General features: G+C 45.2%; 1 protein-coding gene across 1 annotated transcript; it reads right to left on the reverse strand.

Moving 5' to 3' along the window:
* Positions 1 to 1717: 1717 nt before the first annotated feature.
* On the reverse strand, positions 1718 to 7278 carry GPR12 (G protein-coupled receptor 12). Its single transcript, XM_001491248.6, has 2 exons — positions 7067 to 7278; positions 1718 to 6333 (listed from the first exon to the last, which is right to left on the reverse strand). Exon 2 carries the CDS (start codon positions 6316 to 6318, stop codon positions 5314 to 5316), a length of 1005 nt encoding a protein of 334 aa, XP_001491298.1. The 5' UTR covers positions 6319 to 6333; positions 7067 to 7278; the 3' UTR covers positions 1718 to 5313.
* Positions 7279 to 13408: the final 6130 nt, after the last annotated feature.

Raw genomic sequence — 13408 nt, forward strand, 5'->3', positions numbered from 1 at the left:
GGAGGGGACGTGCCGGACTCCAGCTTCCGAAGATATCTTGACTTCGATGATTTAGATTCCACACAGAAAATTCCACTCCATAAGTTTTCTTCCAACTGTCAGATTCTATAGTGTCCAAGAGTAAATCTGCTCATATTTCAAAAGGATCCCGGAAGGAGTAAGGATACAGTTGGATCAAACCCATTTCCCTCAGGTTTTAGTCCAATAACCAAGATGTCTGTGAAGGACAGGCCATCAACCCTCTTGTGAAAGGGTTATGACACTGTCACCAACCCAAGAGAATCCCACAGATTCAAAGTACACTGTGTGGTGAGAAATGCAGATCCAAGCCTTTCAGAGAATGCCATAAAGATGTTCCTTTTCCTTTTAAAATATTCTACTTTTAACTGTCTGTTCAAATAGCCAACTACCAGGGAAATCCGCGCCCTGGGAAATGTTTTCATTTCTGCTCCAAACTTATTTTCAATTGAAAGTTTGTTCACTGGTGCTTGATGATACTATTTGAATCTTTATGATTAAAAAACTCCTAGATTTCTTCTGTGAATATTTTATACTATGGAGACATTTAAGTTATATATTAAAATCCACTTCAACTATGTACTTCATATTTCTATTGGAGAAAAAATGTCCTCGCCTCCTTGGGCAGAAAGGAAGCACAGTGGACGTAATGACCATTGTAGCTATTAACATAAATAGTATTTTTGACGCTGAAAAATAATAAAAGATTACAGATAAACGTCAACGTCAAGGTGGGATGTTTTTAAATTTCTCTGATGTACCTGGCTAGAAAAAGGTTGCTTTAGGATGATTTCAGTTGAATTTTAGAACATAGAGAACAAAAATTTTTACCTCAATCATCTCAAGATGAATTCGTGCAAGCACACACAGCCCCCCAAACACAAACCACATATGTCATAGAGAAAACAGTCCTTCTTGAAAAAATGAAGGTGGAAACCTTTGTTGCGGGGTGTACTCACGCATGCGTACAGAGACACAATGCATATATATATAGATAAAGTTTCTGAAAGAGTTACCTCAAGATAATGGTCATTAGGATTTTAAAAAGTGAGAACATTAACATGGAAAAATATATTTGTAGATCTTTACTAGATATTGAGAAATTCTAGGAAAAGTTCAAAGTTCATATCCACTGAGCACAGACTAGTTATCTATCAATTTCTGACAAGAATAAACACTTTTAAAATATATATTACATAGATTTATATATCATAATATATTAAATATAATACATATATATGAAGTGTATATATTTTAAAACTGCTTATTCTTGTCAGAAGTTAATATATTATATATATATATATATACACACACACACACACAGTTTTTTGTGTTTTTTTATAAGATGCTGAGGGTATGACAGTTGTCCTGGCAACTCGAAGCGTTGTCTACAGACCATCGGCATCAGCACCAGCTGGGAGCTTGTTAGAAATTCAGCAATACTTCAGCCCTATTAAAGCAGAATCTGCATTTCAACAAGATTCTCAGGTGAATTAGATGCCCTTTAAACACCTAAAATTCGAGGATCCTTAGTCAAAATTACCACTCTTTTTTTTCTGCATTGTTTGCTAGAGGACAGGTCTGTCTGCTAATTCAAACCATGTTTTTACCTCCTTGATGTATATAAACTACATTTGGTGATTCCAGAAGTTCTAACCCAATTTTAAGGTTCCAGTCAGATATCAAAACCATGCAAAAATCATTAAAATTTTGAAGTGGGCAAGAAATCAATCTGTTCCTTTATTACCACAGGCATAGAATCAAAGTGGAAACACAACACTCTTCACTATGACACCACGGTAGTCACGTACTTAATATGTATTTTACATCGGAAATGGTTAAGTCAACCTAATGTCATGAAATAAAGTCAATTATTTTATTAATAGATTAAGCATTTCTCTAAAAAAAAGTTTACCAAGTCTCCAAGATACTTTTGTTGGCACTAAATATCTTTATTTCTCATCTTTTCTTTTAAACTCCTTTAAATCATGCTTTAAATTCTGGGAGACTCCAAGACCGTTCCTTCACACCAAGTCAACTGAGGAATTCTCCCCTCCTGAGCAGAGCCCTTCAATTGAGGCTCCCGGGAAGGAGGTGCTCCCCTCCTCCCCCACCCCACTCTGCCTCCAGGAACCAGGAAGGAAGATGGCCCCATTCACCATCAAGAAACAAACCTGGCTGACGCAAAGAAATAAAGTTACAGGGATAAAAGGCAACGAAACCCTGGACAGCCACAACCTGGGTAATTAGCCTCCAGCAAGGATCCTGGCAGGTCACTGAATTGTCCCCCTTACATGGATAACTCTTTCTACTGGAAATAATACAAATTCCTTGGTAGCTAAAAATGTTAAGCACATGGGTAAAAGATGACATGCTACCTCAGGACAGTAGGAAACATGATTGTTCTCCATGATGTATTTAGTCCTGTTGCAAAGTTAATGTTATTGAACATATATGCATATATATGTATACAAGCACACACATACATAAACATATACACATATATCAAGACATGTGCACACTTCTTCTTAACCCCATAGAAGCAAAGAAGCCTTGTAGGAAACCACATAAACATCCAAAAATCTTCACAATTTAAAGTAAACAGTAAGGACATGTTATAGTTGAATTGAAAAATCTTAGTTGAAATCAGATGCTTTAAAAACAGGGGTCAATAGCAACCATTTAACTGGTACTTATAAGACCATTACATCCTGAAGGAAGTGTATCATATGAAGTTTAAAATAATAAATGAAGGAAAGCTCTCTGTGTAATAAGAGTGCCCTCACCCCTTTGCACAAAAATATTGCAACGTGCAGAGCTCTGGGGGTTGGCTCCAAAGGCAGGAAAATGCTTAGTGAGGAAGAGAACACTGAAAACAGACCTCTTTCATGTCCCACCACGTTGACAGTCACGTCACATGTAATTTTAAACAGGAAGCTAATGTCTTACTTGTAGACGTAAAACCGAGTGACAGCAACATGTTATACATCATTTCCCTCAGCCCTCATATCCGGTGAGGCATCAAGGGCAGCCCAGGGCAGGGTCGAGACAGGAGTGGACTCTGGAAAACCTGGGTTCTGATCCGAGTTCTACCCTTGAAGCTCTGTGGCCTCGGATAAATTTCTTAGCTTCTCCTAGCCTTAGTTTTCTTATCTGTAAAAGTGTGTTTGGGTGATTATGGCCCCAGAGCCGGTAAAGCAGCCAGCACAGGGCCTGGCACTCAACATGTTGTGAACACAGTGCATATTATTATCATTATAATTCTTAGCATTAGAGACATGCAAATGGGAACCACCCATTTCTACAAAAGCATCATTTATTGCTTTAAAATCTCACCACGGATCTATTTCCCAGCCCATGTCAGAACCAACTTACCTTAGTCATTTCTCACATGGAGATGATATTAACTTTTAAATGGTTAAAAACAAACAGACTCATCAAATTCAATTACCAACTCCATCATATGTTGAAGAATTTTTTAAAGGCATCGACTTGATGGAATTGATCATACAGTGATACGTATTGAAAATGCTTTCTCCCTTCTGAAACATTTCAGTCCCTCCACTGCTTCTGTAAGCAACCTGAGGGAGGAGGCACAGATCCAAGTACAGGATTTATCCACACTTGTGCTACATAAGAAGGGGCTTTGGAGAGATGGCATCAGCATGCGGGCTGCCAGAATGGTCCTGAGACCACCATGGGCATAACATTTGGGACAAACCAATGAGGTTAATTTATTACAAATGATTCCCCAAGGACTCTGAAATACTGGCCTTGCACCATCTGAATGGGCTAAGCCGATGTGCTGTACAGAAATTCTTCCACTGGCTCTAGAGACACAGCGATAAATCCATCACAAATGTCGGGAAGGTATCTGTGCCCAAAATATCTGTCTGTGCTAACAGAAGTGATGCCCAGACGCAAGGATTTTACGATATGTTTAAAATTATCTCTTCTGTGCCATTTCCTGACTAAATCCTTGCTCTCTGAAAACAGGCAATGCAGTTTTTATTGCATTTAAGTTGTTTTTTGGTGAAAAGAAGGAAGAAGAGTTCAAACTTATCTTCCCATGAGCAGCCACATGGTCATTCTGCTTGTGAATTTACACGATATAGCTGACAGATATCACAGTCAGGTATGTATGTTATGCACTCACAAGCAAACCTAACCGATAAATAGACCACCTGTTTCAAATGCATTTCACACCACAGACAATAGGAACCAGAAATACTTGGTCTACAACATTTAATTCTATTTGTCTCAATCAAGAATAACTAATAATACATTCTTAGATATAGAGAGAAAGGAAAGGTGATGTTTTTCATATTTTGTGATAGCTTTACATTGAATTATTTTCAAAATAGACTAAAATAAATTTAATCTACTTTCAATACATGTTATTAATTTTTTTCTTTTGTTTCCTGAAAACAATCAGACTGTAGCTTAAGAAACTATAATGGTGAATCTAACCAATCCTACTTCATATGTAAATTAAAGCAAACTTCCTAACTCATTTTAGAAGGATATATTGAAAACCTATATTGAAAAATGACTCATTTGATTCTGAATTTACATGGCAACATTTGAAACTAGTGGTCTAGCTGACACAGGCAACCATGCAGAAAGGGTTACAACATTCATTGAAACACCAAAGCAATTCCTGTGAAAAGTAATTGCCAAAAGTAAAGAAAGAATGAATAAGAATGGGGTCCTGGTTTCAGTGTGGGTAACTTATTACTGAGTTCACGTTAATAAAATCAGGTCTCTTCCAAACATAATCATGTAAACTATTTTAATTGGCTTGAAAGAGACTGTATTCTGTTAGATACATGCAGCACTGAAAATCTACCCTGATGTTAAAAAAAAAAAGTCCGGAAAAAGTAACTTCTCCTCCATTTTCCTCAATAACTCAGCTTTATTTTAAAGACCAGGTAAGAACTCTGGGACAGTTTACCTTTTATAATATCGTGGCCACATCATATCTTTTCCTTTCCCACCCACCAGCAGTCCTCTAAAGGAAATATAAAACCACCCCCCCCCCGCACCCCCAAAGAAAACAATATTGAGCAAAGCACTCAACGATCTTTTTAGAAGGGTGAAAACATGGGTAACATGATTTTCACTTCAATCACTTAACTCATCTAAAGGAATGCTTCACGAATGCTAAGTGTTCTGTGGTTAAGAGACACTCCAACATAAAGAAGGGAGGGGAGCATCTCAGCCTCTTGGCCAGGCAGCAGGAGTGCTCGGTCAGTGCAGAACTCAGTGTGCAGGATCCTCCTACATGGAACGCTGCTACACATCGCTGGGTGACCGTGCCCTCTGGGAGAGACTGGGTGGGATACAGCCGCAGCAGATGAGACAGAGGGCTTTCTGGATCTCTTGGTTTCTGAAAGCATATATGACAGGGTTGATGATGGAGTTGTAGGTGGCGGGCAGGAGCGTGGCGTAGGTGTAGATGGAGGGGTAGGTGTAATCAGCGATCAAGGAATAGAGGGTGAAAGGCATCCAGCAAGCAGCAAAGGTCCCCAGGATGATGGCCAGCGTCGAGACGCCCTTCCGGGTGGTGACGTAGTGCGAGGTGGCCAGGAAGTGGTGCTGCAGGGCTATCTGATGGGCGTGCCTCATCACAATCTTACAGATCTGGATGTAGAGCTGAAGCATGAGCGCAAACATGAAGAGGAAGCAGACAGAAAGGATGGCTGCGTTGTTCTTGGTGAGAGGTCTGACCACGCTGCAGGTGGACTCGTCCCTGAGGCAGTTCCAGCCCATGACGGGCAGCAGTCCCAGGCAGATGGAGGTCCCCCAGAGCATGATGAGCATGACATAGGTAAACGTGACCGTTCTCTCCGAATGGTATGTCAGAGCGTAATACAGGGAGAGGTAGCGGTCAACAGTGATAGCCAGCAAGCTGCAGACAGAGGCAGAGAAAGAGGCGACAATGAGTCCGATTGTGACCAGCTTGGTGGCTTCTGACTGAAGAAGGTAGGCAAAAACAAAATTGATGATGAGGCCAATGCCGGCCAGCAGGTCTGCAAGAGCCAGGCTGCCTATCAGCAGGAACATGGGCGCTCGCAGGCTGGGGTTATGGAAGATGATAAGGACCACCACGGCATTCTCACAGGAGATGAGGGTTCCCGAGGTACACAACACAATGTCCCAGGGGTTGACAACCAGCTCTGGCTCTGGCTTTACGACAGGAACCTGGGAGGAGACGGCCGCCGACGCGTTCTCCGCAGCACCGGCATCTAAATAATCCCGAGGCAGCCCGCTTAAATTGACCTTCAGGTCTTCATTCATTTTAACCCCTGTCCTCTTCAACGAAAAGACAGGCTTTTTAATGTTTAGATACAGCAGGTGACAATCCCAGATCATGCAAAAAACACACAAACAGAAAGCCAGCCCCTATTCAGATACTACTATCAAACGCCACGAGCTTCGTGAATTATAAACTGTTACGAAATTAAACAAAAGCCAAAGTCTCCGTGACTTAAAACCCACAACAAAAAACGCCGTTCGGCACTGGGGAAAACACAGGAGCAGACTTCAAAGCACGAGCGTGAGTGAAGCAAGCACACACGGAATCGCGGCGGTCTGTTTGCTAAAGTGCTGGGAACACACATGTGAAAATCACGACTTGCATGCTGAAAACGAACAACTGTTTGACATCTGAGCTGCTGCCGAGGAGACCACGCCGCAGCGACAAGTCGCGAGCCGGGGGCCGCCATCCTCGATGGAATATTTAAATCGCCTGTTTCCATCGAACTCCCACCCTCCGAAAAAAATCCCTCGCGCGCGTGCACACGCTCATACACACTCCTCAGCCAGAACAAAGAGGGGTCCCAGATTTCCCCAGGGTGCACGGGGCAGTAGGGGCACGGCCACAAAAGGCAGGTGTGTGCGATGGAGGTGTGGAGACAGACAGACAGACAGATGCCCATGCACTGCCGCCACTCCCCTAGCGGCCGGGACGGGCGGCGGACGCGAAGGAGACAGACAGGGAGCCGGGACTGGCGGCCCAAGGGGGCGGGGGTCAACAAAGGGTCACCTTGGCGCGTCCAGGCCGAGGGGCTCCTCTGGTGCTTCCGAAGCGCGCGGGCTATCGGTGTCGCATGTCGGCGCGGCGGCGGGGCCCGTGGCGGCGAGGGGCGGCGGCCGCGCCCGGGAGTCGGCGGGCGGGCGCGGGGCGCGCGCTCCACGCCAGGTGAGCGGCGGGCGGCAGGTGAGCGGCGGGCTGGGCTCGTGCGCCCGGCTCTCCCCGCCGCGCGCCCGCCCGGCCCCCAAGCTCCCCGCATGCGCGCACCCCCGCCCCGCGCCCGCCCCGCGCTCGCCCCCGCCCGCGGGAGCCCCGGGAAGCCAGCGCGTGCCCCACGGGTCGGGGCTGCGCCGGGGCGCGAGGGCAGGCGAGGCGGCCCTGCGCGGTGAGAACCCCGAGCGCTCTCCGGGAGGGAGGGAGAACCTGGAGGCTGAGAACTGCACCGTCACCCTCCCCGCCTGCTGCGCCCCGCATCCCACCCCGCCGGCGGTCCGGGGCTTGCGCCAGGGCAGGGCAGGGGAGCGCTGCCTGGGAGCCCAGTGACCTATTTCGTTCCTGAGGTCTCCCTGGGGAGTCCCAGGCTCCAGCGGCCAGCTTCTGCACGTCTTTCTTTAAACTGCCACATTCACGGTCAAAAGCATTGCTGGGGTGGTATTGAGGATCAGCCGCAGGGGTGCGGGGGGAGCAAGTTCGGGGGGCAGATCTTTAAAGCAGCAAAATGCTCAGCCAGCTATTTTAGAATTGCTGTGGACCACGTTGTATTCCGATCCCAAAGGGGCCCCCTTCCTTAGGTGTGTCCTGCACCTGGATCATTATTACTGTTCCCTGGGAACATCTGCTTAACCGGATATATGGTGCTGCTATGTGAATCATCATTATCATCATCAAATTGCACTTATTAAGTGCTCCTTGAGCTATGTTTTCAAATGGAAATCATTTACTGAGTTCCTGCAGAAGCTTCCCGCAGATGCTGCCCAAAAACCAATTCATTTAGGTACTGTGGAGGCAGTGTCAATTTATTTTTTCATTTTAACACATCACTAGTTTCTAAGATGAAGGACTTGATAGCCAGCTGGCTGCTTTTATGAGCCTATGTCTTCCCTGGATACAAAAGCCAGAGCACCTAGAAGGTGTTAAGTTTAAAGATGATCTCCCAGTTTAAACATGGTAGAAGGAAAAGGCACCATATGCTGCTCTTTCCCTGTCGGCAGTGAAGCTTTTCCCAATAGCTTTTCTCCACACTCGCAGAGGGGCTCCTGTGTGAACAGAGGTGGTCTGCAGGACACAGGACCCTAGAACTCCTTCCTACAGGAGCATCACACTCTGGCGGTCCTGCCTTCCCCTGGTGCTCACTGTCACTCCTTATTCCAGCCCAGTAGGCTCACCCACCCTTGACTTCTTCCCCCTTCTCCGCTCCTTCCATCAGTCGGCTCCTGCCTCTGCAAGACCACTTCAGCTCTCCCTGCACTCCAGTTCTGAACTACAAATCAGTAGTTCTGAGTTGGGGCCCAGATTCTGCATTTGCAACCCTCTCTCCCAGTGACCTTAATACTCCTGGTGCACGGACCACACTTTGAGAAGCAAGGTTCTATGGAGTTTTAAGAATCGCTTGTGCCTGGTAGAGAGGCATCAGACACCTGTATCTGCCAAAGAACCACGCCAAGGGCTGGCACACAAATTCAGTAAGACGTGGTCTTTCTGCTCACAGACATGTATAGCCTAGTGGCGACAGGCACGTAAAAAGCAACCATAATACTAGGCAACAAAGGCTGTAATAAAGGGATGTACATCTTCCTCTCAATTTCTATGATGAATTGAAGCTTTTGAGAATAAAGCGATGAAAAATAGTCATTTAAACATACACATGGCAGTTTCAGCATGACACAGTTCAAATTACCTGCCAAAATTTTATTCACAACAGCAGTGCAGTTTAGGGAGAGTAAATGCACAGCATGAGCCAGACACGGTTCTGGTCAATAGCACTGAGATGGGCCGACCTACAGAGCTGTTAGTAGTGGAATTTATCCCCTCTTTAATGTGTTCAGGAAATAGGAAAAAAGAAAAAATCGAGGGTTGGGGAAGAAAAAAGGCAATGAGGTGGATGGCAGAGATATGCGTGTTTTTGCAGTGAAATGTGGGAATAGTTAGAGGAAGAAACTGAGGGAACTTGCACCTGACGGTTGGATACGGTTAAACAGCAGAACCGAGGAGCCAGGGGCTACAGCAGTGTGGGTGCCCAGCTCCTCCAGATTGCCAGGATCAGCATGTGTTCACAGTTCTGCTCAGTTACTCCTCTCCCTTCAATGATTACTTGTAACAAAAAGAATTTAAGCTTTACTGTACTCCTATTTCTCTGTTTATTGGTGTATTTGTTAGGACTTCTGTTGCCAAGGGGCAGAAATCCAAATCAAGCTAGCTTGATTCAAAATGGATGTTGCTGTCTGGCATGTCTGGGAAAGGTCCCGGCGTAGCTCATGGAGACAAAGGAGAAACTGCAGGAAGAGAATTCTACCTGTGTGCTGAGGCCCCCAGTCAGTCCCTATTCCTGACTTATTTCTTATCTTTGCTGCTCTGTGCGTGCCGGCCTCGAACTGTGCTTTCCTAGACAGGCATCCCCCATGCAGCCATGGAAGTATTCCCAGGCAGCCCCTAGCTTGCATGCTGAGACCATCTTCCCAGCTGGGGAGAGGAATCCCCACAGAGAACTCTGGCCCAGCCTGTGTGTGCCCTGCTCTGAACCAACCGTGCGGCTAATGGGATGGAATGAATCTGTTGGCTAGGCCCAGATCGTGCATAGAGTCCTGCAATGGAATTTCCATCTGAACTTTGCTGAACAGTCATTTCCCAAGGAGGAAAAGAGAGGTGGGACACCAGGCAGTGGAATAACTGATGTCCTCTGCAGCTTGGAATCCAGCGGGCAGTCAAGAGATTTTGCACGGCCCTTAGTAATGTAGGTCATAAAGTAGCTGTCTGCCATGCTGTCTTCTCAATTTAGTCACCATCCATTACAGGACACTGCAGCAGACGCCTTCAGCATGTGATGTTCATTACCTTTCATCACTTATCATTTTTGTCACCTTTTTTTTAATAACTTTGGCAAGAAATTATAAACCTGCAAGCATGGTCTGGCATGTTCACAGCCTACACTAACAATTGCTGTTTTGTATGAGAAAGGCTCTGCGCCCATCTTAATCATACATTGTGTCTTTGCCAACTTCAACCCTGTACCCACATTTACTAGCCCTTCCTTGTACTTGAATTTGTAAGTCATGGAGCTGTCCCAGATTGCTGGCTGGAGCAGGTCGTAAACCAAGCCAGTACTGGGCAGAGTGCACGGTGTCTGTGTGGAAATGTTCCTAGGCAGCTTCTCTCCTGCTTGTGTGAGGATTACTAGTCAGTTTCTATATATTTGATTCACTGGTGCACTAACCTGAACCAGACTGACCGTGCTTTATTCTGCCTAGCCAAGGCGCTATATCACACCTGAGGATAAAACATTTAAAGTTTAACTTTTCTTTCTTTCTTTATCTTACAGTAAATTGTATTGCAGGAGAACCTACATGAAGAAAGTGCATATTCACAAGCGTGCAGCAGGATGAGACACCAAGAGAATCTGCCTGTGTCATCATGAACCCTCTTGAGAAATAGAATAATACTGGTAATAATACTGGTAATAGCAGCACCCCAAAGCCCCCCCCCCCCAGTTATCAGCCCCACTGGGAGAAGGACCCCACTTTTCCACACCTGAACACCATTGGTTAGATTTGCCTGCTTGTGAACTTCACATGAATGGAATCAGACAGTGTGTATACATTTTTCTATGGCTTCTTTCACTCGCCGTTATTTCTGTGAGATTTATTTATTTGTTGCATGGAGCAGTAGTTTATCCTTTTTTGTTGCTGTGTAGTATTTATTGTGAAATATGCCACAGTTTTTTAATCCATTCGCTTGTTGATCAGCGTTGGGTTGTTCTCTGGTTTTGGCTATTGTGAATAAAACCACAATGACCCGTCTCAGACACGTCACGTGACGCACATATGTAATTATTTTTGTTAGGTGTGTTCCTAAGGGTGGAAGAATTGCTGGATCAAAGTGCACTTTTATATTTAATCTTCGATTTAAACAAAACCTGGCTGCTATTTGAGGATGGTGAGGGGCCTATGAAAAATCATAACACCTCCTCCTTTCCCCCTTTATAAGTCCCTCTAGACTTCCCATTTTAATAGAGGAGGAGCAGAGTTCATGGGAAGATCAAAGAGATACAGACAGGAAGGAAACATCACGTAAAGACAGCATTCAGTCTGAGATTCTGTGAAAGGAGAGCTCTGTCATCGGTATCAGCATTGCCTCATTTCTATATATATTTTTGTGTTTTAAAAATTGTATAATTTTTAAAAATTAAATGTCTTTTTCTGATTGTAAAGTAATACGTAGTCATTATAGAAATTTTGGGGCCTGCAACTAAAATTAAAAAGTAAAATTACCTGTATTCTGACTTCCAGAAAGAGCCACTGTGAACTTTTTTAATAGGCATTTTTAATGGATTTATTTGGGATTTTTTTTTTTGGCAGAATAACTTGAGGAATTATTTCTAGAAATATTTTCTTCTCATTGGTGCATGGAGCAATTATTTTAGTTTTCTTTGGATTCTGAGCTGCTGGTTAGTCTGTCCCAGTGCCTTAGGATGCCGGCGGCCGGGCAGGGGCGGTTCTGCTCACCCTGAGATGTCATGTGCCCCTTGCTCTTCTCCCTCCGTCTCCTGTACCAGCCTTTCCTCAAGCTCCTCCTCCTGCCTCTTGGTCCTTGTGGTCAGCTGAATAGTGGCCCCTAAAGCTACCTGGTCCTCATCCCCGGACCCTGTGAATATTACCTTACGTTGCAAAATGGACTTTGCAGAAGTGATTAAGTTCAGAATCTCCAGATGGGGGCATTATTCTGGATTGTCCAAGTGAGCCCCAAATATAATCCCAAAGGTCATTTTAGCAGGGCGGCAGGAGGACTGGAGTCAGTCATAGGAGATGTGAGGACAGAAGCAGAAGGAGAAAGATTTGAAGATGCTGTGGTGCTGGCCTTGAAGACAGAGGAGGGGGACCTGGAGCCAAAGGAGGTGGGCAGCCGCTGGAAGCTGGAAGAGCAAGGAAACAGATTTTCTCTCAGCCTCTGAAAGTAACACAGCTCTGGGGACCCATTTTTTACTTCTGACCTTCAGCATAAATTTGTTCACGTGTTTTTATTTGAGGAAGACTGGCCCTGAGCTAACATCCCTGCCCATCTTCCTCTACTTTATATGTGGGACACCTGTCACAGCATGGCTAGACAAGCAGTGAGTAGTTCCACACCCGGGATCCGAACCAGCAAACGCTGGGCCACCAAAGCAGAATGTGTGAACTTAACCACTGTGCCACCAGGCCGGCCTCATGTGTGTTTTTTAATTGATACACTATTATTAACTAAAGTCCATAGTGTGCATTAGGGTTCACTCTTAGTGTTATACATTCTTTGAGTTTTGGCAAATTCGCAATATCCTGTCTTCACCTTCACATTACCATACAGAATCGTTTCACTGCCCTAAAGATGCCCTTTGCTCCACATGTTCCTCCATCTCCCCAAGCCCTGTCCACCACTGGTCTTTTACTGTCTCGATAGTTTGCCTTTTCTGGAAAGTCATAGAGTTGGAATCATACAGTATGTGGCCTTCCCAGGCTGACTTCCTTCACTTAGTACCGTGGGCACAGGCGTTTGATACCAGGCGGAGGGAAGCCATGCCCCTGCCGCTTGCTGGAATCCTGAGACCTCCTCTCACCCAGAACATCAGAAGCATCAGAGTGGACAGAGATGGGCACCAGTATCCGTGCCAGGGTCACCCCCTGACGAGCAGGGTCAGAATTTCCACCTGAGGTAGGTGGGAGCAGAGGAGGATGAAATGGACGTGTGAGGATGAGGAGGCTGAGCTTGAGACACCTCTTGGGGACTCCCCAGATCACTAGAGGATGCTTTAAGGGCATCTCATTTTTTTTTTTTTTTTTTTTGCTGAGAAAGATTTACCCTAAGCTAACATCCATGCCAATCTTCCTTTATTTATTTATTTTTTTAGTATGTGGGCCAGCAACACACGTGGCCACTAACAGAGCAGTATAGGTCTGCACCCAGGAACCGAACCCCTAGCCGCCAAAGTGGAGTGTGCTCAACTGAGCCACTAGGCCACCGGGGCTGGCCCAAGGGCCTCTAATTTTTAGCAATCAAGTCAGTGGAGACCTGGGCCACTGTTGTTTGGATGTGAAAAGGAAGTGTTCACCTGGAGTTTCATTCAGGTTGTAAACAGAAGAGAGATTGCTCTTGTCTGGCCTGGTAATG

Source organism: Equus caballus, chromosome 17 (assembly GCF_041296265.1).
Source record: "Equus caballus isolate H_3958 breed thoroughbred chromosome 17, TB-T2T, whole genome shotgun sequence".
NCBI classification, from domain to species: Eukaryota; Metazoa; Chordata; class Mammalia; order Perissodactyla; family Equidae; genus Equus; species Equus caballus.